Source organism: Trachemys scripta, chromosome 1 (genome assembly GCF_013100865.1).
Source record: "Trachemys scripta elegans isolate TJP31775 chromosome 1, CAS_Tse_1.0, whole genome shotgun sequence".
Taxonomy (NCBI): domain Eukaryota; kingdom Metazoa; phylum Chordata; order Testudines; family Emydidae; genus Trachemys; species Trachemys scripta.
In genome coordinates, this window is record NC_048298.1 from 98,357,859 (window position 1) to 98,382,118 (window position 24,260).

At 43.6% G+C, this 24,260-nt stretch overlaps 1 protein-coding gene across 1 annotated transcript in view; it reads left to right on the forward strand.

The window, feature by feature from the left end:
* PAH (phenylalanine hydroxylase) overlaps positions 1–24,260 on the forward strand; it is a 57,213-nt gene that overhangs the window by 17,772 nt on the left and 15,181 nt on the right. Inside the window, exons 3-6 of the mRNA XM_034778710.1 lie at positions 8,058–8,241; positions 17,761–17,849; positions 20,569–20,636; positions 23,657–23,853. Of these exons, the coding sequence (XP_034634601.1) occupies positions 8,058–8,241; positions 17,761–17,849; positions 20,569–20,636; positions 23,657–23,853 (538 nt within the window). The remainder of the gene's footprint in view (positions 1–8,057; positions 8,242–17,760; positions 17,850–20,568; positions 20,637–23,656; positions 23,854–24,260) is intronic.

Here is a 24,260-nt window from a genome sequence, read left to right on the forward strand (position 1 = left end):
CAAGACAGAAAGCACTGTTATGTACTGGGATAGCGCTAACGAGAGCTGTGCAAATGATTGAGGTTTTTCCCCAAAAAAAATTTAAAAAAAAGGGGGGGGGTTTCCTCAGTGATACAAAAGACGAAAAAATATTAATTTCTGGTAAGATGAAATGTTTCATTTCAATGTTGGGCATTTTTAATTGCTTTTTCATTTTATTAAAAGCAAAGGACATTTGGAAATACTATTCACAAAACCACAGGAGGACGAGGTAGGCTCAGTTGTGACCTTGCCCTAGGTCCTGAGCAAGGGGCAGTGAATAGTTCCTTTCTCTCAGGAGCAGACAAGGAACCAGACTGTGACTCAAAGGGCACGTCTTCGCTACCAGCCAGATCTGGCGGGTAGCAATCAATCTATTGGGGATCGACTTATCACGTCTAGTGAAGATGCGATAAAATTGATCCCTGATTGCTCTGCCGTCGACTCTGGAAATCCACCACGGCAAGAGGCGGAAACGGAGTCGACGGCGGCACGGCAGCAGTCGACTCGCCGCCGTCCTCACAGCCAGGTAAGTCGACCTAAAATATGCAACTTCAGCTACGCTATTAACGTAGCTGAAGTTGCGTATCTTAGGTTGACACCCCTCGCTGTGAGGACCGCGGCGAGTAGACTGCCACAGTACCTCCCTGGTTCCTGGTTCTGCCTTGCTCCAAGGGGAGAGAAATCTGCACTAGCCTTACACGGAAGGCAGATTACTTCCCAGGGCATGCCGACTCAGTTTAGCTGGCTGCCACATGAATGGGCCGGGCAGTAGAGAGAAGGGGCAGAGCCCTGTGTGCTTTGTACAAAGCTGCATGTTTCATGGTCATTTAACTTGTATTTAATACATTCAGCAAACTGATCTCATGGGCTTTGGCACTTAGACACTGCTGTGATAAGTGCCTGAGAACAGAGGGTCTCAAGAGAGCTGTCACAACTCCCAAGAGGTGTCAGGAGGTTGTGACCACTCTGCCCTTCCCCCACTACTGAATGGAAGGGGTCCTGGCAGATCTCAGCTAGACAAGAGGGGTGTCATGGCGGGGTGGGGGTGAGGTCCCAGTATGGGAAAGGGGGTTGCAGTATAGAGACAATTGAGAATCCATGCCTTAAACAAACAGAGCCTAAATGAACTCTCCCTGACCTAAAAGAAAGTCTCTCTCTCTCCATTGACTTTGAGGAAGATATTCAAAGGCACTAGGCTCCTAACTCCCATTGACTTTCAATGGGAATCAACTGCTTAACTGTCATGTGTGGTTTTTTGAAAACCTTCCCTTTTAATGGGACTCAAATTTTGCCCACAGTTAGCCAGGGGTAAAAACTGCAGCACAAAATTGTATATAAAGTTGGTAAGACAGAGCATGGAAATGTTCACTCTGAGAGTTTTTACTCAGTGTTTGCCTGAAAATTCAGTAGTTATGCAGCCACACTGTAGGAATGTTGTGATAGGTCTGAGGTCGCTTAGTGACAAAGGCCATGGAAACAAGCTACAGATGGATTTTTATAGCTGTCTTTGGTTTTTAAGCATAGAGTACAGGGGCACATAGCTCACAGAGGGAAGACACAAATGCACTGTTGGAAACAGTAGCCTAGAACTATCACTCCCCCTTAAGGCTTCCTAATATATTTGTGAAAAACACATGTGAAAATGTAACCTCTTCAATGGTCTTTTGTTAAAAGACTTGTTAATGATGGGCCAACTTCTACTACCAGTGACACCTGCAGTATTGCCAATTCCAATCATTCAAAAATCATGAGACTGATTTCCTCCCCCCTCCCCCAAATCATGACTTTGTCTTCAAAATCATGAGACTTTAAAAATTCTAAATGTTGGGTTCTTTTCATTTGATGGTTTTGAACCCTTAGGCTACACTTGGGTCATGTTTTCAGGCTTTTTTTTCTGCTACCATGAGGCTAGATGCTTGCTTGTTGTGGGTTGTTTTTTTTTTTTTTTTTTCCCCTCTCTGCAAAACAATAACTCGGGTGAGACTCAGGCTAAAATAATGGGAACTGGCACCCCGCCTGAAGACTGGAGGGTTACATAGCGCAAACTGAGAGCGATCATTGACCCTAATGGTGAAATCTGTTACCTCGTGATAACAATGAACTTATAAATGGCAAGTGTGGTGCCTTTAAATAGATGCAAGGCAGACAGCTATATGCTTACAAGCATCTCTGCACCTGAGCAATTCTGACAGGGGACTCACTCGTGCTGAAGCCTCTTTCAGTTGGCCAAATAGTCACAAAGGTGCTGCAAAGGAGCCATAAATCCCCCTAAGGAAGACCCCTATGCAGCGGGTTTTCCACAGCAGGCTGAAGGCAGGAGGAGGGCCTGCTGAGGTAGGAGGGGGACTGGCCAGGATGTGCCCATCCCCTGGGGATTCTGCACAGATGCAATAGGCGAGAGGAGCAATTGCAGTAAAGGCACAAGTTAAAGAACGAATACACCCCAGGAGGTGTGTTGTTTGTTTGTTTGGTTTTTGCCTTCTGGTTTCTGAGCTTTTAGAGGACACTCATGTCGCATTTACAAGCATTCATCTGCAACCAGGAGGGCTAGAAACATACCTAAACCCCCCCCCCCACTAAACCCCAATTCTCCTTTTGACTCCAGGAGCTGGAGCTTTAAGTAAAACATCAAATATCATGAGACTAACACTAAAATTGCAAGAACTGGCAACACAGACTGCATCCTACTGAGTGCTGAATCATATAAAATAGAATTACAATACCATCGGTAGACACCAGGTGGAGAAGTTGTACCAAAATGAAATTGGGTGCTGACTAGAAACTCAGGTAACAGAGCTGCTGTAAATATCTTGAAGTGAAGATGTTTATTACCAATACAAAACATCTGAAAACATAATTAGGCAAAACTATCAATTGGGAGGGGTCAATTTCTGTGACTGAATTTCTGTTTCTAATACAGTGATTGTAACTTACATTTATATGGCTCCAAAAGGATCCCAAAGCACTCTTTACAAAATGACAACAATATATATTTATATAATAGACACATAATTTTCTTTGCCCATTGCTGAGATGCAGGCATCTCTTGAATGAAAGGCAAAAATTGTTTGAGAGCATATAACACTACATCCTAGAGTCTATTGTTTTGCATTATACAAGATTTTAGAACAGGAAGTGAAGAATGCCCTCCACAGAGCTCTTCTTCAACTGAAGGAAGCTTGTCTCTTTCACCAACAGAAGTTGGTCCAATAAAAGATATTACCTCCCCCCAACTCTTCTTACTCAAACCTGGGGCCAACATGGTTACAACAACTATGGAAGAAACTGTCATATAAGGACAGTTTTTCTGTATTGTGTTCCTCTGCGCAAACTACTGATTGTAATAGAAATGCACATAAGAAATACAGATCAGTTCTGTTTACAATGTAATCAGTAAAGGATGTTTTTGTAGTTAAGAGCACTGGTTTTAATAGAAATGAAAATAAAATCGTGTGTGTGTGATGAGATAGATAGATATATTGCTAAGGATAGGTAAAGTTACATGATGGGATATATACAGTTCAAAAGCTACACATTCAATTCCCGCCCCCGATGATGGTTTGAAATAAAGGCTTTGCTTTCTGCCGTCAGCTTGTAATTCAGGGTGAATTTTGACCCTGAGTAATTTAAGCACCATGAGCGTTTAATGCAGCAGAATTTCAGATCGTTTGGACCGCATTCGCATTCTGCCCCAGATTCTCTGCTATGCCTAGTATCTGCTGGGCATGGAGCAGATTGGTGGAGAGAGGGCTACCAGACAGCTGGCTGCCCCTCTGTGTTTCTGAGGTTGGTTCATGGCTGGCCCTGTACACTTTAGGGCCTTGTAGAGCCTGATTTAAATTCTGCTAGGTAAGCATAATTACTGTTCCCCCTTCCATCACCTCTGTACAGACCGTATGTCAGGAACAGATGGGGAGTGGAGTAGGAGCTGGCTGTGCCAGATTTGCACAAGCCAAGGACTGAAGAATTATCAGATGGCCAAATATGACCAATTTCTGGCCTCTACTCCTTGATCAGTGGAGAAGGGGGAGAGAACCTGGTCTCACTTATACAGATGCAAATTCAGAATAGCTTCTCTGATTTCAGTGGAGTTATTCCAGAATTACATTGGTATAAAGGAGGTGGACGTTTGACTTGTATACATCCTCTTTTAATCTGACCAAAAGAAACCAGCAGGAGTCTCTTCTGCCTCCCCGGTGAACAAGAAACAACCTGCTGTACAACACGATAGCAAATCAATAGGTATTTCCTCTGTATTTGTGCATTCGTGGTGCAGCTGGAGGAGTTGAACTTGAGAGGACAGGTGACTATAATAAGTAAAATAGCTCCTTTTGCTTTTTACATCAGGCCAGCTTACACCGGGACCAGTGTGGGTAGATAAAATAGTGAGAAGGTACAAAACAGCCCTCCCACCCTAGTCCTGCATGTTGGCACCAGGTCCCTTTGCATTTCAAGACCCTGCACCCCAGGCCCAAGACTTTCCAAAGGGAGTGAAGCAAGCATAGCAGAGTTGACCTGTCACAAGAGTGGCACGCATGCTGGCTGCCTGCTCCACTGTTTGTTCTCCAAGGTCTCCTGGACAAATCATTGCTGTGTGGCCCCCATTGTATTCATTTAGAAGATGGAAACATACAGGCCAAAGGTGTTAATGCAACCCAGTCACTGTTTAACATTGAACTTTGTTTAACATTGTTTAGGGTTTGGTATGCAGAGACCTCAGCCTGCTTAGCACCATGGCAAACCCACCATTAAACATCCTTTTTAACCTTTTATACAGAAAAGAAGGGGAAAACAGTTAAAGCATTTGAAATGTAATGCTTTTATTTTAACAGCATTCCTTGTTCCATTTCCCTTTTTAGAAGGACCCCCCCACCCGCCATGTTTGACAGTCTCTTAAATGGTATCAAAGATGGTAATGACTGTCCTCTTGTGGGGGGTGGGGGAAGAGAAGAAGTTAGTTGACATGAGCTGAAGCTGCTGCCGTTGTTAAAGTCTGATCCCATTTCATCTCAGGTGGTGTTTGGGATTCAGCTGGAATTGGTACAGGTGGTGATGTCATCTGGGTCTCTCTCTTTGGCCCGGTTTGCTTAGGACATCTCTCAGCATCAGGATGATGAAGATCCTGAGTCCCAGAAACAATGGGAGAGGCAACCATGATCATGAAGCTTACTTGTAGCATACATCTGTTCTTCTCTTTTCCCTCCAAAGTCTCTTTCTTTAAGGACCTACAAGGTAATGGAGGGAATAGCCCATCCCTTCATTATTTTGTCCACCAATTAGGCCTAATATCTGATGCCAATTTTGATTGATTAATTTCCAGTTCCACATCTTCTATTTTTACCAAGCATGATTTTAACTTAGTCCTTGAGTTTTAGCAGGAGTTTTTTAGACTAAATCAGTTTTTCGTCTACCTTTTGCACCTGTTCCCATCAACATTTATTACTATAGGCTATTGTGACATTTTATGAACTTTTACATACTTTTTACAGTTAAACCTACAATGAGGGTAAATTTGTAGTCCCAATTATTACAATACCCCTCTGTCCCTCCCCCCTGCCAATCAGTACAGTCTATGGGCTTCATTCTCCACTCCCTTGTTCTTTGTTTTGTTATTTATTACAGTAGTATCTAGGACCTTCTCCCCGGTCCCCCAACATGGGCCTATTGTGCTAGGTGCTGTACAACCTCAGAACAACAAGTCCTTGTGCAATCATTTACACCTGTGCACAGTGAACGTAAAATGTTACTGTCAGTGTGAATAGAGCATTCTGGTTTGGTGGCATTTTACTGCCATTTTGCACAGTTGTCTGTGGCTACACAAGGTTCCAGGCAGTGAAGAATAAGGCCTAATGGTCCAGATTCTGCCCCTAGTGTAAATCTTCAGTAGTTGCATTGACCTCATTGGATTTATTGTGGATTTACAATGGCCCAGCTGACAGCAAACTACAGCCCGCTGTCTCTGGTCTCTGTCAAAAAAAAAAAAAATCTAGTTTCAAGTAATTTTAACTTTTAAGTCTTGAGCACTGTAATGATCTCTTACCATCTAGCTAAAAAGCAAATACAAAGTAAGGTCTGTGTGCTCCACAGAACTTTATGGCTCTAAAACAAATTGTCCCTAGGGCTTAGCACAGTTAAACACATTCTCTGCATTCAGACAGCACAACTGGGGAGTATCTTTCAGGAGCAGACGTTGGTGAATGTGCTTTTGAACTTTTCAACTTACTGTACTGGTATTTAGCAAAACAACTTAAGGTAATCAGTGGCTTGCAGACACAGACACAGAAGAGCACCATGCACACTTCTTCCTTTCTTACCAGATTCTGAACTGCCTTTTGTAGCAAGGTGAATGGGGTCATTTCTGTGTTGCTGATGGCCAGCTGCCTCACTGCACTATGCAGCGCAAAGCAAAACCAAGGAGCAGACAGGCCCAAACCTGAATTTTCTCTGTCTTCATGGGTCTCAGCTTCCTTTTGGGAGGCAGAATTTCATTATGGGCCTCATCCTATAGCAACAATGGCTGCAGTGGGAGTATGCCTGAAGAAGAAATGCAGGCCTAGATCCTACATTTTAAGCTGGTTGACATTTTTTTGTTCAAAGGTTTTCTCAAGTAAACATGGTGCTGTTTTTTTTTTGTTTTTTTTTTTAATCAAAATTTCATTGGGAGAGACCCTGCTTTTGACTACATTTTTCTGGTTTTCCTCAAGAAATCAAACCGTGCACATTCTGGGGTTTTGATGAAAACCAGAAGAGTTGTGGAGAAAAATGTGGTCCAAAACAAAAAATGTCTTCAAACTTTTTCCGTGGGAGAGAACATTTTCTGACCAGCTCTACCTAAGATTCAGCCAACTCTCAGAGAGAGACAACAGTCCTGCTCACTGAATGGAGACACTGTGAATTGTTTCAAAAACACTTTGGAATGTGTATCTTGAATGTTATTAATCAGATATTGTATCTAGTTAGCTTGTTAAGTCAGTGGTTCCCGATGTGCATTTTGTTGTTGGTGCTCCCCTAGTGTCGGACTGGCAAATAGGGGCATTTTCCTGTGCTGTTTCCTAGGACAGTTGCTGTCTCTTCTCCTTTGTTTCCATTACTTTTTCTCTCTTGTTCTATTCTGTTTCCATTTTCTCTTTTCCTTCTCATCTGTTTTTTCTTCTGTGATTTCTTTTTTTTTTAATTTATGTATTTTTTTGGTGGGAGTGGCTTCCTATTCTTTACTCTTCCCTGTTCTGTCTTGAGTTTTGTTACCCCTTCCAGTTTCCCCATTCACCTGAATGCTACATGCTGTTCTGGCTGGCTTGCAGTGGCACTTTGGAGCCATGCGACATGTGCTTCCAGGGCTGAGTTGAGCGTTGCAGGAACAGAGATGCTTGAGTTTGCAGCAGCTGACACTTGAGCTGCTCCCCTGGCTGGCTGCAATGCAGGAGCAAAGAGAGTAGGTAGGCAGGTTTAAAGGAATTGTCCATTGCTTATCCCTACAGTCACAGCAGTAAGCTTGCAGTAGGGTCTGAGGCAAGGAAACTGCATGCACAGAACGAGGGCATATAATGGCTTTTCATTTTCCGCCCCTTGAGATATGGATTACAAGCTACCCCGCTTCTGGCTTTTCCAAACCTCATTTCATTGTCATCGCAAATAACTTAAATGTATTTGTTTATTCTCACTTCTTTATTCTTCATGGAAGGAATTCTTGAATCCTGTGTTGATTCTGAGTAAATGCTCTTCTCCACATAGGCATATTCAGAGCCTGTGTGCAGCTTTTTTACAAAGCCTATGCACCCAACTTAAGCCCTACTTTGAGGGAATTAGTTGTGCGCAGGCCCCGCATTGACTCTGCACAGTGGGTGGGTAGGCGGGGAGGGGGAGAAATTTCAGTTGTATGGAGTGAAATTCACCCCTACAACTGCTCCATCTGGTGGAGATTATTGTGGTGTAGAGGGCCTTGTATGGACCATTCACCAACAGGTGAATTTCAGCATGCTGTGATTCCACTTACAGCATATAGTATCAAAATTCAACCTATTATCCCTTTCTCATAGGAAAAAAGCATAAACCTGACCCATATTGAGTCCAGACCTTCCCGAGTCAACAAAGATGAGTATGAATTCTTCATAAACCTGGATAGGAGGAATACTCCTCTTCTCACGGATATCATCAAGACTTTGAGAAACGAAATGGGAGTGACTGTTCATGAGCTTTCACGTAAAAAGAAGAAAGATGCTGGTAAGAAAATATTGATTGTGCTAATATTGACTATAAAATTGTGTTATCTGCCTAAACCACTCAGCCTTTTTGAACTACTTCTGTTCCCTTCAGTAAAGCAATTTTCTGGTTGACCTCTGTACCTGTGTTTCCCCTTCCACCCTTTATAGTCCTGTCTTCCATTCCAAAAAGTTGTAGGCATGGTTATTTTCTGCAAATGAACAGTGCCCTTGCTGTTCAAATAGGCTATATTTTCATACACAGCTTTCAGCAATCTACCAAATTCATCTAGTGTTATCTTTTGCTCCTTACACACACACGAACAATACGAAGAGACCACCCGGGCACAGGTGAGTTCCAAATGACTGCGTTTGCTAAAGATACGCAAACATGCCAAGCCTAGCTACAGGCACACTGCCGCTGTGACCAGGGCCGGCTCCAGGCACCAGCGAAGGATGCAGGTGCCTGGGGCGGCCAATAGAAAGGGGCGGCACTCCGTCTGCTATTGGGGTGGCATGTCCGTGTCTTTGGTGGCGGGTCCTTCACTCCCTCTCTTCCTCTTTGGTAGCACTTCAGCGGCAGCTCAATCAGCGCTTGGGGCGGCAAAAAAGCTGAAGCCTGCCCTGGCCGTGACTGATTTCCAGTGGCTTCTAGAACACAGCAAGCACCATTGGATAGCTCAAAAAGTATTTAAAGGGATATTACACAATTCCGATAAACATTATCTAGATTCAAACTTTTTTTTTTAATGATGGTCTTTGCTTGACATGCACAATGGCTTTAATCTTGTCAACCTCCAACAAGTTACGTAAAGCCCAGATTCAGCAAGCTACTTAAGCATATAACTAACTTTTAAGCACATGAGTAATTCTATTGAAATCTATGGGACTATTCATGTGTTAAGCACATGATTCATTTTAAACTGCATTGCTGGAGCAATGCCAGCATGCTCAGCACCTGATTGAATCGAGCCCTTAATGTGCATTTTTGGTAATGAATGCCATCTAGAGAAAGATGGTCTTTCACCTTCCTAAGGAGGGCTTTAGAACAGTGGCCTAGAGACATTTGTGACTGCCTGCCCTTTATGCTCCCTTGATGAAGAACTTGCATCACTTTCCAAAGCTGCCGTGTCTTGATCACCCTTACAGGGGAACAGTCAGGTGAAGACAGGCAGTTTGTTAACATTGAAATAGGATAATGCAGATTGTTTGTTTGAATCCACAGCGGAGCTCTTCTTGGTCACCCTTCATAGTAAGGGTCCACTTAGAAATAGTTTATAAAGAGTTAATTACCATAAGAGGCGTTATGATTATCAGCATCTTACAGCTATGGATGGTTTATAAATCCATCAGTAGAAGATATGCCAGATGGTTATAAGCTACCAGTTGACCTATTGGACTCTATAACAATTGACTTACCAGTTCTTAGAACATCTGCTGGTCATTTATTAACTCTTTTTGTTAAATGGACCCTTCATGCAAAGTGTGATCATCTTCTCAATTGTGTTTAATGCATAAAAGTTGCTGATAAAGGACCAAGTAACAAAATAACGAATGAAGTGTTGATTGTCATGGCTAACTCCAATACCCCTCATTGCCTCCCCGAAAACACCCTAAATCTTGGTTAATAACAACGAACCAAATCCTGCAGCCCTACTAAGGCCAATGAGGCACAGTCCAGCACTACACTTGGTGTGAAGCAATGTAACCCGTGGGGAAGTAGAGGGAGAAATTCTGCTTCAAGGAAGTAGATTTCTTCTCTGATTTCCCTGGCAGGGATCTATTACTGCACCCCATCAGAGTATGGAAATCATTTCCCCATCTCTTCCACACTGGTCCTTCTCTGCAGGCTGCTCAGCCTCCAATCTCTCTCCATCTCCTTCTGGAGCAGTGTGCACCCCTTGGTGAATGGAGGGAGCAGGCTTCCTTCTTCCCTTCTTCAGGCTCAGGGGCAGCAGCTGTGTCTGACCCTTATGCAGGTTGGATGATGAGTGGGGAGGGGAGAGGAAGCCTTCTTGTGCACTTCCTCCCCCACAATGCACCTACGTAAGAGTCAGGCACAATCTTGCCCCCATAATCTCACTCAAATCTTTTGGGTCCAATCGTACCCCTCCTCCAAGCCATGAAATCAGGGAGTTTTTTCTACCCATTTCAGTGGGAGCAGGCTCAACCTATCCTCACGCAGGCAAAACTCCCAGCAATGTTGATGGTAGTTTTGCCTTTTTAGGGAACTAGGGCACAATCCTGGGAGGTGCTGAGTACCCTCCATTCTTCTTATTGAAGTCAGTGAGAGTTGAGAGTGCTCAGCACCTCACAGGATTGGGGCCTGGGTAAAGACATGGCCCAGAAGATTCATGTAAAGAAACCACAACACCCACTTTATTAATACCTAAATACCTCCTCAGATACCAGATGTGATTTTAATAGGATTTCAGCTAGGATTGTCTTCAAATGCTTTTGGTCTGGTTCTTCCTCTTCCTTCCTTGGAACAACATAAAAGGGCATTAATATCTGCCCGAGATAAATCCTGGTAATCCTTTTACCATCTCCTTTGTGCCTGACCCATGACATTACATTTGGGGGAAAGAAACCTCCAACAAATACTCTCTGGGGTCAGTTTCCTCCATACAAGTGACAAGAGAGAAAGGGTTATGCCTGGGCAGGGAGCTATTAGCACTACTGTTGAGATTCCCTCCGAGACCTCTTTCCACTCGGCTTCCTAAGAACTCAGTTCGACTCCTGCCTTTGTCACTCGGGTATCTTTACTGGACACACAGCAGTGCTATGCTGAGCTGATCAGACTCAGATACAGGGTACATCACAGCTCCAAAGTTACACAGAAACTTCCTCCCTTTCTATACATTACACATCTCATTGCATTTACTATACATTGCAGTGCACATTTTTGGATCGGCTTGGTTACTTTGCAGGAACCAATCTCTGTGCCGCATGTGCTGTCCACATACTGACCACCATTTGATTTCCTCTTTACCTCCTCTCTATATTCTTAACTTCCCTTGTTATCTAATTCATAGTAAACAGTCCCTGTGTGTTTCCCCTCTTATCTTAGTTGTCTCGGACATTCTGTCTTCTTAGCCTACTGACCCATTTACTTACTTTATTTTAGCACAAACATTGTTTTCAACCTTATGATTAATTTCCTTCCCTAATCTTCTCTTCCAAAAAAAGGGGCCTCCCTCCAGGAGTTATTTACTCCAGGCCAGGCCTCAGCTACACTTACTATCACAGATGTTCTCTCTTTGTCACGCATCCTCTTTCTGAATTATATTTTCAGAAGAAAGCTACAGACCCTGGAAAGATTTTTGCTGAGCAGCAGTGATTAAAGGTTTTGTAGGCACTGATTCGAGCACAGGGTAGAGCTCAAAATGTCAACAACAAAAAGACCACAGGAGAAATCATGGCTCCATTGAAGTCAATAGCAAAAATCCTATTGATTTAATCAGGGCTAGGATTTCACTTCTTGTTTCCATGTTCATCAAAAGGTCTTCTTGAGCCAGATTAATCTCTATTGACTTCAGAGCAACAGAGATTAATTCGATCCCTTCTGATTGAAGGAATGACTGTTTTTGTTTGTTAGTGGAAGCAATTTATCATCAGAGAGAGAGAGAAGATCAAATGAACCATTTTATTTTTATTTCTTCTGTCCTCGATTCCCTTTTCAGTTTCAATAGCTGCCATTAGTGGAAGGGCCCACCATGAGCTTAAATCTCAGAAGGGTTGTGCCCTAAAAGTCCGACTAAGGCAGGGGCGCTGGAACATTGTGTATAGTGGGGGTGCTGAAAGCCATTGAACCAAACTGTAAATCCTGTATCTGATGGAAACCTCTTCAAGCCAGGGGGTGCAACAGCAGCACCCCTAGTTCCAGCACCTGTGGACTAAGGCTGCTATGTGAGCAAAGCATACACAGGTTCAGAGTGAAATGAGAGACCAAGCTGAAGACATAATGGCTGAATTTGTCCCTTAAACAAATATGACAGTGTTAATAAATAACTAGCATTGCCATGACAATGTCTACATTGACTTGCCCTTTAAAATCATCACTGATAGATCTTAACATTGGAATCTTAACATCAGAATCTGCTGATTGTTCTTTTTTTAAAATATAAAACTAAACAAAATATCACACACACACACCCCACACACACACTAGCAAGCCAACCTCCCCTATGTTGTATGTGGACACAGGCCTTTTTCATTGCCAAGGAAAATATTCTCCTTGTGAGACACCTCTGTGTCAAGAAAGAATCAACTTACTTAAGCTAAGGCAATAGTGCCAATTCCTTACCCACCATCTATAGATGGGATTTGATTTTTCTTTGCTAAGGATTATGGGTTCAGTTCATCTGTGCACTTTACATGAATTCAGTGCAGGGTCACAGGGGGTAGCAAAGGTGGTTTTATTTTATTTCCCTATGTTGCTTCTTGGTGACCAATGTGCCATCTAGGCTAGTGAAATCCTCTTTCCTCAATTGATCTAATTATGACAGGGCTGGGATTTTTATCGGCTTGCGCTTAAATAGTTTTTGTTCATTTTGCCTGATGTATGTTGAGTGCCACTAGGACTTGATCCAGCAAAGCACCTGAGCAATGAAGAGAAGGAAGAATCACAAGAACGATTTAAGGATTGGAAAATACGCTGTACAGTGAGTGCTCTATCTATTTAGGCCAGGTCTACACTGAAAAATTAGATAAACCAGCTACATCACTCAAGGCTGGGAAAAATTTTGTGCCCTGAGCACCGTAATTAGGTCAACCTAACTCCTGGTGTAGACATGGCTAGGTTGATGGAAGGATTCTTGTGTCAGCCTAACTACTGCCTCTCAGAGAGGTGGATTTATTATATTGGACTGAATTTAAAAACTCCTTCTGTCACTGTAGGAAGCATCCAGTGGCTGTAGTGTAGACATACCCAAGGCATATTGAAGAAAAGGCCAAGAGGTGAATTGATCATAGTCTGTAAGTATAGGAAGAAGCCCTTGGATCTTTAGAGGAGTCTTTAATCTAACAGATGAAGGCATAACAAGATTGAATGGATGGAAGTTGAAAGTAGGTGAATTCAAACTAGAAACGAGCTCGCACTTTAAACAGTGAGGGTGATTATCAATTGGAATGTGTAGTGGATTGACCATCACTTTAAATCTTTACATCAAGGCTGGATATCTTCCTAAAAAAAGTAAGTTCTAGTTCAACCACAGGTTATTGGGATTGATGCAGGAATCACTGAGTGAAATTCTATGCTCTGTGCTATGCCAGAGGTCAGACTAGATGGTCACAGTGGTCCCTTCTGGCCTTAAAATCTATGAACCCTGTGCTTAACTTGAAGCATGTTTTGATGCTTTACCAGGTCTGGGGCTTTAGTGTACTGATGATTTTTCATTTGGGCTCAGTTATCATTTTTACACTTTTTGTTTTGTTTTGTTTTTGTTTTCCCCAAGCTCTCTTAATTGTAGGACAAAAGATATATTTTCCCCTATTCAAGCAATGAATAAAAGATTTAGATCAATAATATAACTGTAGCTTAGCAAATGCTAGCAAAATGTCATCATTCTGAAGGTAACTTTAGCTCTTCGCATGAGCGATGTGCTGAAGTGTTTCATCTGGCCAAATGCCTTTTGTGGAATTAGAGTTATTTGTTGCGAAAACACAGTGCATCTCTTCATGACTCTTTTGGGAAACAAGTTGAGTATTTGCAGACCCCTAGGAGCCCAGGAATAAAAGAATTAAATATTAGTCTATTTCAGTGGCGGGAAACAGAGACAATTTATTGCATTTCTGAGACCGGCTGGAGGCTGAGGTTCTGTAAGATCCTTGTTTGCTAAACCCTGGGGCAGGCCAAAGCATTTGGATCTGTTTAAAAAGGTCTAAACCTGTGCCTCGAACAGCTATAAATTTAATAGACCTGGCTTTGACCCTCCTCACAATGGTCAGAATGTTGGAGCTCTGCAGAAACTCCTAACTGCTTCCGTTTTGTTACCCCACATATAAATAGCTTATTAGCATCCTATTAAGCATTTGACCCCATGTTAATTTGGTCACCACTTGGGTGTCCAGTACATGCCCATAAATGCTGCTGTTTCACTTACAGACAAATCAATATTTATTACTGATCAGCCCATGTTCTCTCTTGAAGTCTTCTTCACAGAGGCTCCCTGTTGCAACAGCTTGCTCTGGCAATTCATTAACTGCAGTGCAGACAGCCAGCATGTCTGGTTAACTAGCCCCCGCGAAAACATGTCAGCAAACAAAATATTTGACAAATTCGTTGAGAGCCTAATTTGATTTGATATTTTTAAACTGTTGCTAGCATTGTTGGGGAAGGTCTTTCTGAACTGCATTGCCAGACAATATACCCCAGCAGCTCTCTCACATCACTAATTGCTCTGATTCCTACTGTATGTATAGGGCAGAGGGGCTAAATCCCATGCTGTGCTCAGCACCCTCAATTCCCATCGACTTGGATGCTGAGAACACTAAGCTCTCTACAGAAGACTAATAGGGCCCTGTTCAGCCTTCTGCTGCCACCCCTTTGTACCAGTGAGATCGGTGCAAATGGACCATAGGGCAGGTATAAAGCCTCTCTCATCAGGGATCTCCCCTACTACAGAGCCACTCCACCAGCTCTGAGCTGAATCCACATGAGCCCCAGGCACAGAGGGTGTTCTGAGGTGGGAGGGTGGGTAGGTAACAGGAGGTGAGATGAAGTTAGGCCAGAGGAGGGAGGGGAGTAGTGGAAGGCGGTGTGACTAGGGTGGACTTGGGTCCTAGTGATTCTGGGGCCACTGATGCAAGGGTACAAGTTTGGGGAGCCCTGAGGGCTGCTCTAATCTTCACAAAGCTCCACACTGGCCACGCCAGCAGCTCAAATAAGGGGAAAACAAACCACCTCCCTTCTGTCCCTATGCTGGTTCTAGCCCAGGAATGAATCTGCCCCCTGGTTTGTAAATCACCCGTTTGTCAAACTCTTCGGTAATAAAAGTTTATTGGATACTATTTTTTGTCTAATTCAGCCACATTTGGAACAGACATTACTTGAACCCAAACCTTTCTAGTTCAGAGGAATACCTCTTCCTCTTCAAAATCCCTAACAGACCATCCTCTCAGCACACGCTGAAATCCATCACAGGGCATAGCAGGCTTCACAGTCACTAGTGGGCCTTCTGCTGTGTTCACATCCGATGAGTTTTAGAGCTTCCCTGGGAATGGCAATATGTTGTTGCAATAATTAATAATGTACATGTAGCTTCACAGTAGCACTTTTCCTCCCAAAATCTCAAAGCACTTTACAGACTGTTGTCACCCCAATTTTACAGATGGGGAAACTGAGGCATGGCATGGTGATGCGATTCACATGAAAGGTCACTGACAGAGCTGGGAACAGAACCCAGGTTTCTTGACCATAAAGCCACTAGCTTAGTTGCCTAAGCAATAGATGTAGAAGATAATGGCGTCCTCCAGGGTTGTTGTATGAGGTTTGCCTTTTTTTAGTGTGTATGCTGACAGTGACTTTTGTATCAAGTAAAAACATTATTTCATAACCAAATCCCATTTGCTTACTTAATTTGAGGGGGTGGAGATTACTGACAGAAACTAGTCGAATATTTCTAAAGAAACAATGGAGCTATGGATAAAAAATAAATCTATCCAGTCGTGAAAGATTTTGATGCTACTTCTGCTGCCATCTAGTGACTAACTTCTTAGGTCTGATTAAAGTTAGTAGCATGGGGCTCCAAAGACCGTTTCTTTCTGCAATACAAAGCCACATTCACTTTCATTAAAGGGGGAAAAAAACAAAAAAACACTGCACTAAAAAGAGTCTGTTTTGATGTTTAGAAACTGTTTGCGGCAGGAATTCTAAAAGCACAAAGACAGTACACAACTCTCACATTAGTGTGCAGAACACTGCCCTGGCACAGATGGACATGTCACGGAAGCATGCCACCCAGTAGTCATAAATGCAGACTGCATTTCTGGGGCCTATGTGAAATGAGCTAGTGGTCTGACTCCAATTCTGATGTGCAGGTGTCCACATTACTTAAACCCTACCCATAAATGCCTTCTTTATTGTCAGTCTCAGCAGAGAGACCACGGGCTGAATAGGCCTGGAGACGGAATGATCCTCTCATCCCTTCGGTGATCCATGCGGCTCAGGGTTGGGGAACATCAGCGGGGCACTGTGGGAGGGATTGCGTTGCCGCTGGCTGTGCACCCTGGAGGATTTATACAGGACTTCTCTTTCCAGAGCTGTTGGTGCAGAACTTTTCGGGCAGCTGAGATTAACTAAAAACCAAAATGTTAAACAAAATAAAATTGATTCACTCAGCAGCAGTGTCCTCGTTAGGGCAGAAAGCAGGGCATGGGAAGCATTTCAAGGCACTCGCTGGAGGAATGGTGCACCTTTATGACAAGAAAGAGGCTAAATTCATATAAGTCACGGTGCAGTTCAGCTGGAAGAGAGAACACTGAGAGCACTTGGGCTTGAACTCTCCACTTTAAACTCCGGGGCCCTCTGGGATGAGTGACCCCCATTAATATCACTGGCAGTTACTTGTACCCTACATGAAGAGAGTAAGGCGCATCAATGCAGAGTGCGAACTCCATGTGACATCCAAGCTGAGAGCAGTGCTATTGTCACCACAAGAGCTGTAATGACCCCTCTCCCATTATAGTAGTTGCTCTCAAGAGAGATTTGGGTGCCATTTTTCCCTCTCTGATCCAAATAAAAAGAAATGGAGCCTGATTCTCTATTGCCCTGCACCTCATGTAGTTCTCACATTCATGCAGTGTGAGTACAAGCTGGGTACAAAAGACTCTGAAATCAGTGTTGGTAGCTTTTTACACCTACTGTGCACCGATGCAAATGCATATGAGTCCCAGGGCAATGGACAATCAGACCTGTTCCTGCTGTTTGAAATGGCTCCTTATGCATTATTGCGATGTCTGCTATTTGATACAACACTAATCAGATGCATCAGAGTGCTGTTTAATTTGTATACTGCTTCACGTCTTAAACCAGGCAAAGTGGCAGAGATTAGGAATTGAATGAGCCTTTCATGGAACTGATTATTCCATATCTACCTGCTGCAAGGTTTCTTGCCCCTTCCCCTGAAGTGGATGACTCTGGCTACTGTCAGAGACCAGATACTAGACTAGATGGAACTTGAGTCTGATCCAGTCTGGTAATTCCTATGTTCTGATAATTCAAGAAAAATCAATAATCAAGCAATAAATAATAACAATCACAAGCAAACTTAATGCCAGGAACTGGATTTACTCCAGCTGCTTTGCATTGTTCCAACAATGCAAAACATCCATAAACCCAACTTAACTGGCTCATGAAACTGGATTTACTGTTGTATTGCATCACTAGTGCAGTGCAACACTTCTGAAAAGAACCAGTGATTCTAGCCTGGTGTTTATCCTACTTTATATTTATATCAAAGAAATTGAAAGAGTTAGATGAGACCCCAAGATAAGCTAAAATGAAAAGAGGCTAATTTGTATTTTCTTTTCTGTTTTTTAGTGCCATGGTTCCCGCGAACTATCCAGGAGCTTGACAGATTTGCCAATCAGATCCTAAGCTATGGAGCTGAACTGGATGCAGACCACCCTGTAAGAAATGAGTCCTACCTTTAAACAAAGAACAACTTTATAGTAATTGGGATTCTCATGTACACATGTTTTATACCAGGGTAACTCTAGTGGTCCCGGGAGGCACAAAGGCAGTTCCCATAAATAGGGTTGTTTGAGAGTCAGTCCCTGACATAAATTAGATCAGTCTGGAGGCTGCTCTAACTTGTGCAAATGCCAGCAGCCCCAAGCATTATGGCAGCTGGGGATCTTCAGAGCACACAGTCATCACAGGCACACTCACTTTCTCCCAACTACACATATGCAAAGGATTCTGGGATACGGTGTCTTGATGAACAATTTTTTAGCCACAGAAAGTTGACAATCACCATATTCCAGCATGGGGATATTAAGAGCTTTTTTTCCTTTTATAATGAACGTATAGTTGATTGACACCTACATATTATTTGTTGAATGCCAATGTGGCATTTATGATGCAAGCCCCAATAAAAGAAGTGGTCCCTGCTCCAAGGGGCTTGCAATTTAAATAATGAAAGTGCATTTGTTTGTGCTAGTGAGCACATGAATCCTTAAGTGTTTTAAAGACTTTTCTTGATGCAAAAATACTTTCTATCCCCACTCCCTCCCATACAAAAACTTATTTTCATGTCAAAACACACGGAGTTACACGCAGCACAACAAAAATTGCTGCTATTAGTTTAATTGAGACAGGCTGATTATAAATAAATTACACGCAGTGTAGCAAAAATTGCTGCTATTAGTTTAATTGAGATGGGGTGATTAGTCATTCACTACCTATTGCTTAATTCAAAGTCCGTTGTGTATCATGTACAATGATTCATGATATTCAGTGCGGTCATATGAAAAACAGAATGAAAGAAGATGCAATTACTTCAGCAAACTAAATCAATAGCCTTCTCATTTGTTGCACTGGCATACGAGCATGTCATAAAACAATGTTGTTCTTGAAAGCAAAAAAAAGAAAACTCAGGTATTGAAATGAATGAAGCATCTCAGTTCTAACTGGTAGAACTCATTAGTTAGTGATCAGTGTCCTCTATGTTCTCATAAAATCAAAGCACAACCAGGCATATGGTATACTAAGAAAGGATAGAAGAATTTAGGATGCAGCCAGGAGGAAAAACTAGGAGTCACTCAGTCGCTGTCATTTAAGTAGACGTGGGAGCTAAAAATAGAATAAATGTTCTATTATACCATTGTATTCTATAACATATAACTTTTCAAATCACCTGACCCCTTTTTGTGTATAATACTTTGATCTAATACAACTATGTTGGATACCAGTTATCCCCAGATCCAGTTTCATCTTGTACTGTGCTGGGGTTAACCAAATTACCATTATTATTTGTATATTGGAGTAGTAGTTGGAGGTCTCAACTGAAACAGGGGTCCCATTGTGCTAAGCACTGTACATACACATAGTGCGAGATAGTCCCTGCCCTGAAGAGCTCACAGTCTAAATAGACAAGACAGAGAAAGGACAGGAGTATGCAGCATTGTAGCTGTGTCAGTCCCAGGATATGAGAGAGATGAGGGCGTGAGGGAATCTAGGGTTACCATACGTCCTCTTTTTCCCGGACATGTCCGGCTTTTCGGCAGTCAAACCCCCGTCCGGGGGGAATTGCCAAAAAGCTGAACATGTCTGGGAAAATGGCGGCTCTGCTCCTCCCCGACTCTTCGGCTCTGTTTAAGAGCCGGGCTGCCCGAGCGCTACCGGCTTCGGGCAGCCCCCGTGCCTCCGGACCCTGCGCCGCCGGAGCCCGGGAGGGGAAGTGCCCGGCTGGGGGCGCAGGGTCCGGAGGCATAGGGGCTGCCCAAAGCCCGAGCGCTACCGGCTTCACGGTTTGCTGGGCAGCCTCCAGACCCTGCGCCCCGGGCTGGGCGCTTCCCCTCCCGGGCTCCAGCTGCGCTGGGGAAGCACTGGCTGGGGGCGCAGGGTCTGGGGGCTGCCCGGCAAACCGTGAAGCCGGTAGCACTGGGGCAGCCCTTTCCCCCTGGCTGGGAGTGGAAGGGAGGAGGGGGCGGAGTTAGAGTGGAGAAGGGGCGGAGTTGGGGTGGGGCTAGGGGTGGGGAAATGGGCGGGGACAGGGCCCGTGGAGGGTCCTCTTTTTTTATTTATGAGATCTGGTAACCCTAGGGAATCCCTTTTATTCAACCCACTTCTGTTGGTGGGAGAGACAAGCTTTTGAGCTTCCGCAGAGCTCATCTTCAGGTGAGGCCTAATCCTCACTGGCTAGATGAACCTTGTGAGAAATAAGTGTATAAGAGGTGAGCTTTTTAGCTTAAATGTGTGGGGGAGCCATGCATCAGGGTGCACACCCCCAGTGTGGTAATGAGTGAAGCTCTACTCTTTGTGAGCCCCCTGCTGGGCAGTGTGCAGAGAACGGGAGGAGGCAGGACATGAGTAAGGCTGGGAAATTGCTGCTAAATGGATCCTCTTGTCTCTCTCCCACACACCCTCTGGTGGGAGGATGTGAACAGCCTGCATATGCTATTTCAGCAAAGCAGTCATTCAGCCTGAGAAGAATCGGTCTTCTCTGCTTGCACTTGGTGTCCACCCTATGGGCTGGGGTCTCAATTTTAGCCTAAGATCACTTTCCTGCTTCCTCTGAGTTCAGTGTCAAAGCTCCCAGTGTCTTCAGGGGGAGCAGGATTAAGGCCTGAACCCTGCATTGTTCCCACTAAGCAAGAGGAGTACATTTTAATTGTTTCCTCCTAGGGTTTCAAAGATCCTGTTTACCGGGCCCGCAGAAAGGAGTTTGCTGACATGGCCTACAACTACAGACAGTGAGTGTGCACCACACGGACAAGAGAGACAGCAGTCACACAAGTGAATGCTTCCCAACCTGTCCCTGCCCTTTCATCACAGTAACAACAAATGCTTGTCAGGGATTTCCTTTTTGCTGTTGGCTCCTTTCTTGGCGTGTATTTAAATCTTCCTGTAAATGCATTTATCCCAAATTACAGCAAAACAAAAGTAAATTGCTCAAGGCAGACATTCAAATGAGGACATGTTCCCCCTTCCCCCCCATTCCAGCACCAAGCTTTGTTGTCTAATTGTACAACAGTATCACATGCTACTACAAAGACCAGAGCACTGAATAATGCAGCTTCTGGTATTCTCCATATTAAACAGTGGAGAGGGGGAGAGTGTATATAATTTACATTAAAGGAGCTGCACACACTATTAAAATAATGAATAACGTATGGTCCTCTTGTTAATCCAGTGCTTATTACTCTACTTTTATCATGTCTGATCCAGCTGCATTGAGCAATTTAGGTTCTCGTTTCACAAGCAAAATAAACAAATGAAGCAGATCCACTTCTCTAGGATGGACTTCATTTTGTTTTCTGCTTTTTATTTCTTTTTCTGTTCACGGTCAAATTTGAATGACAATAGGAACTAAAACCCTCCGCCAAAGTCATTCACGCTTTTATATTGTACCTAACGGGCCCAATCCTTGCAGTCAATGGTAAGTCTCTCTTTGACTTCAAAGGATCAGATCATTATTTTATTAATTTTACTTTGGGCCCCACTGTGCAGGCTGATGTACAAACACAGAACAGAAAGACAGTGCCTGCCCCAAAGAGCTTACAATCTAAGTTACAAGACAAAAAGATCCAACTTGACTGTTTAATTGCTTGAAAGGAGTCAAAGAAATCAGAGAGGAACCTGCTTGCTGGCTAGAAAGTTTGGGTGAGCCTCTATGGCCAGTTTCTGATCTTAGTTACAGAGGTGCATCCCCACTTACAGGAGTACGTGGAATTGCAGCCTTTGTAAATGACAGCAGAATTTGTCCCTTGTTTTGCAGACTTCAACCAAACTTTATATAAAAATAATAGAACAAGTATCAAGAATAGCCATTACCAAACCAGAAACAAGTTAGGAGGATGAGACCCCCAACAGTATTACTAAATTGTCCTTATCGGGAGATAGACCAGGCTGGGATTTTATGTGTTTACTTCGTATTCTATTAGGAGTTCATAAGCGCCATGCTTTCAAATAATAGAATAATAATAGAACAGTGACAAGTTGGCAAAGAAATTTAGCTTTTTTGGATTCTTCACAAAGTGGAAGGGGTACCGTGTAGAACCCTCTGGCACCACCCTGGGCCATCCATCCAGCCACCCAGTAGCTGCACCCTCAGACCTTGAGCCCTGCAGAGATGCCCTGTTGCAGGTTCTGCAGAGGGGTGAGAAACAGTTCTATGGAGGCAGCAGAGTTCCCAGCTGTGTAAAAAGGGGCAGATCCAGGCACAGAGGATCCCCAGTGAACTTGGAGCTTGTTGGGGGTGATGGGAAGGTTGGGCCTTTAAAGGGTAACTATGAAATTCAGGTGCCATTACCTCTAAAAATCAGCTACAAGAAGTGGGACAGCCATGTAATGAGCAGATTCACACTCTCTTGTCCTCTTTTCCTTTGATCTCTTCCCCCGCCCGTCGCTTTCCCCTTGCACGTCTTTTCTGCCCATATCTGCTGCTTGTTTGACTCTCTTCTCTCCTTTTTCTTTTTTCATTTTACTCTTATCCTTCCCCAGCGTGAATTCCTACTTCCCTGCCTTCTCTCTCCCTTGCTTTTGGCTCCCTTTTCTCGTGCCTCCTTCCCTCGTCCCTGCCCTCTTGATCTCTGGGACTTTTGATGGATATTTGAAAGTGCGCTAAGCCTCGGCTTCCTTCTCCAGCCCTGTGAAAGTGGCCCAAAGATTAATTAGGACCAGTGAGTGCAGTAGGAACAGCAGTGGTCCCCCAGCATTCTTAATAATTCAAGAGCACATTTAAAGCTCCATAGATCAAGGAGGACTGATGCACACAGGCAGAAAATTACAGAGTTACTGGGGAGCTGCCCCCAGGCCGAAGTTAAAATGAGAGAGTGGGAGGCGGTGGGATATCACTGGAGTTTAACAATGAATCTCTGGGCTTGGAAAGCCCTAGCATTATTCCAGGAGTGCTGCTAACCCTATTAAGTTGCTTAAAACCCTTTGATTTTTAAAAGCTGGGGATTCACCTATGGCCCTTTTCTTTATTGCTAAGGAATCTTCCTTCCTCCATTTAATTCCAAGGGAAGAGGGAATGCAGGGCCAAAGTCATGGTTCATGGTGCCTATCTCTTGTTAACATCAGCATGAGCTGCATGAACACATGACTGAGGGGGAATTTGACCCGGGGGTTATTCATTTTTTTTTAAAAAAATCAAATTTTCCAAAATCTGCATTTAGTGATAATTAGGAACATCTCCACGATACTTAAACCAGTAAGAGCTGTGCATCTTCAGAACTGAAGTTTTCCTGACCACAGTAGGAACGTCAAAAGAAATAAATAGGCGTGAAATGCAACAACCTTCTGCACATCAATAAAGGAAAATCAATGAAATTCAGCAGTCAGTGAATTTTACTAGCAGATCATCATCATCAGCAAAATAAACACGGTTTACTTTTGCGACAGTAGAACCAAAAGGCTGCAACTGAGATCAGGGCCCCATTGTGCCAGGCAGTGAACAAATACAGGGGAAGAGACAGCCTCTGCCCTTAAGAGTGTACAATCTAAATGACAGCATAGCTCAACTGAACTCAGTAGAGTTATCCCAGATGTACACAAATGCGAGTGAAAGGAGGATCAGGCCCCTTGTGCATCACAGTGTTTTCCCTCTTCTCATATACAGCAAGAGAGATTTTTGTCACCCGCACCAACTCCTGTCCAGCTCCAGGTGGGAGTACAAGCACAGATGCCTGTGACACAAGCTGCTTCTTTATATTGCTGGTTTAAGGTGTATGCATTTCACTGTGGATTAAAAATGCTCTTTGCTTTACAGCGGGCAGCCTATTCCTAAAGTGACTTACACAGAGGAAGAAAAGAAAACGTGGGGCACAGTCTTCAGGGAACTGAAGACACTCTATCCAACTCATGCTTGCTATGAACACAACCACGTGTTCCCGCTACTGGAAAAATACTGTGGCTACCAGGAGGATAATATTCCACAACTTGAAGATGTTTCAAAATTCCTGCAAAGTATGTTTGTGTTAAAATAGCCCAATAGAGAGGAAGGATGGTCCAGCTGTTAGGGTGTTAGCCTGAGACTTGAGAGCCCTAGGTGAAATTTCCTGCTCTGCCACAGACTTTGTGTGACCTTAGGAAAGTCACTTAGTTACTCCCTGCCACAGTGCCCCACCTGCGAAATAGGGATAATAGCACTCCCTACCTTACAGGCGTGTGTCAAGGATGAATATATTAAAGAGTGTGAGGCGTAGAGATATGTGGTGATGGTGGCCATGTAAGTACCTTAGGCAGATAGGGAGTTCTCCACTATTTGGTACCCAAGCTTATAATTAAGAGAGAAAACTGATGCAAAGTTCTGTCCGGTTCCCAGGTCCCAAAGGAGAGGCATAAACCAAGTCCAATAGACATTTTAAAATGGA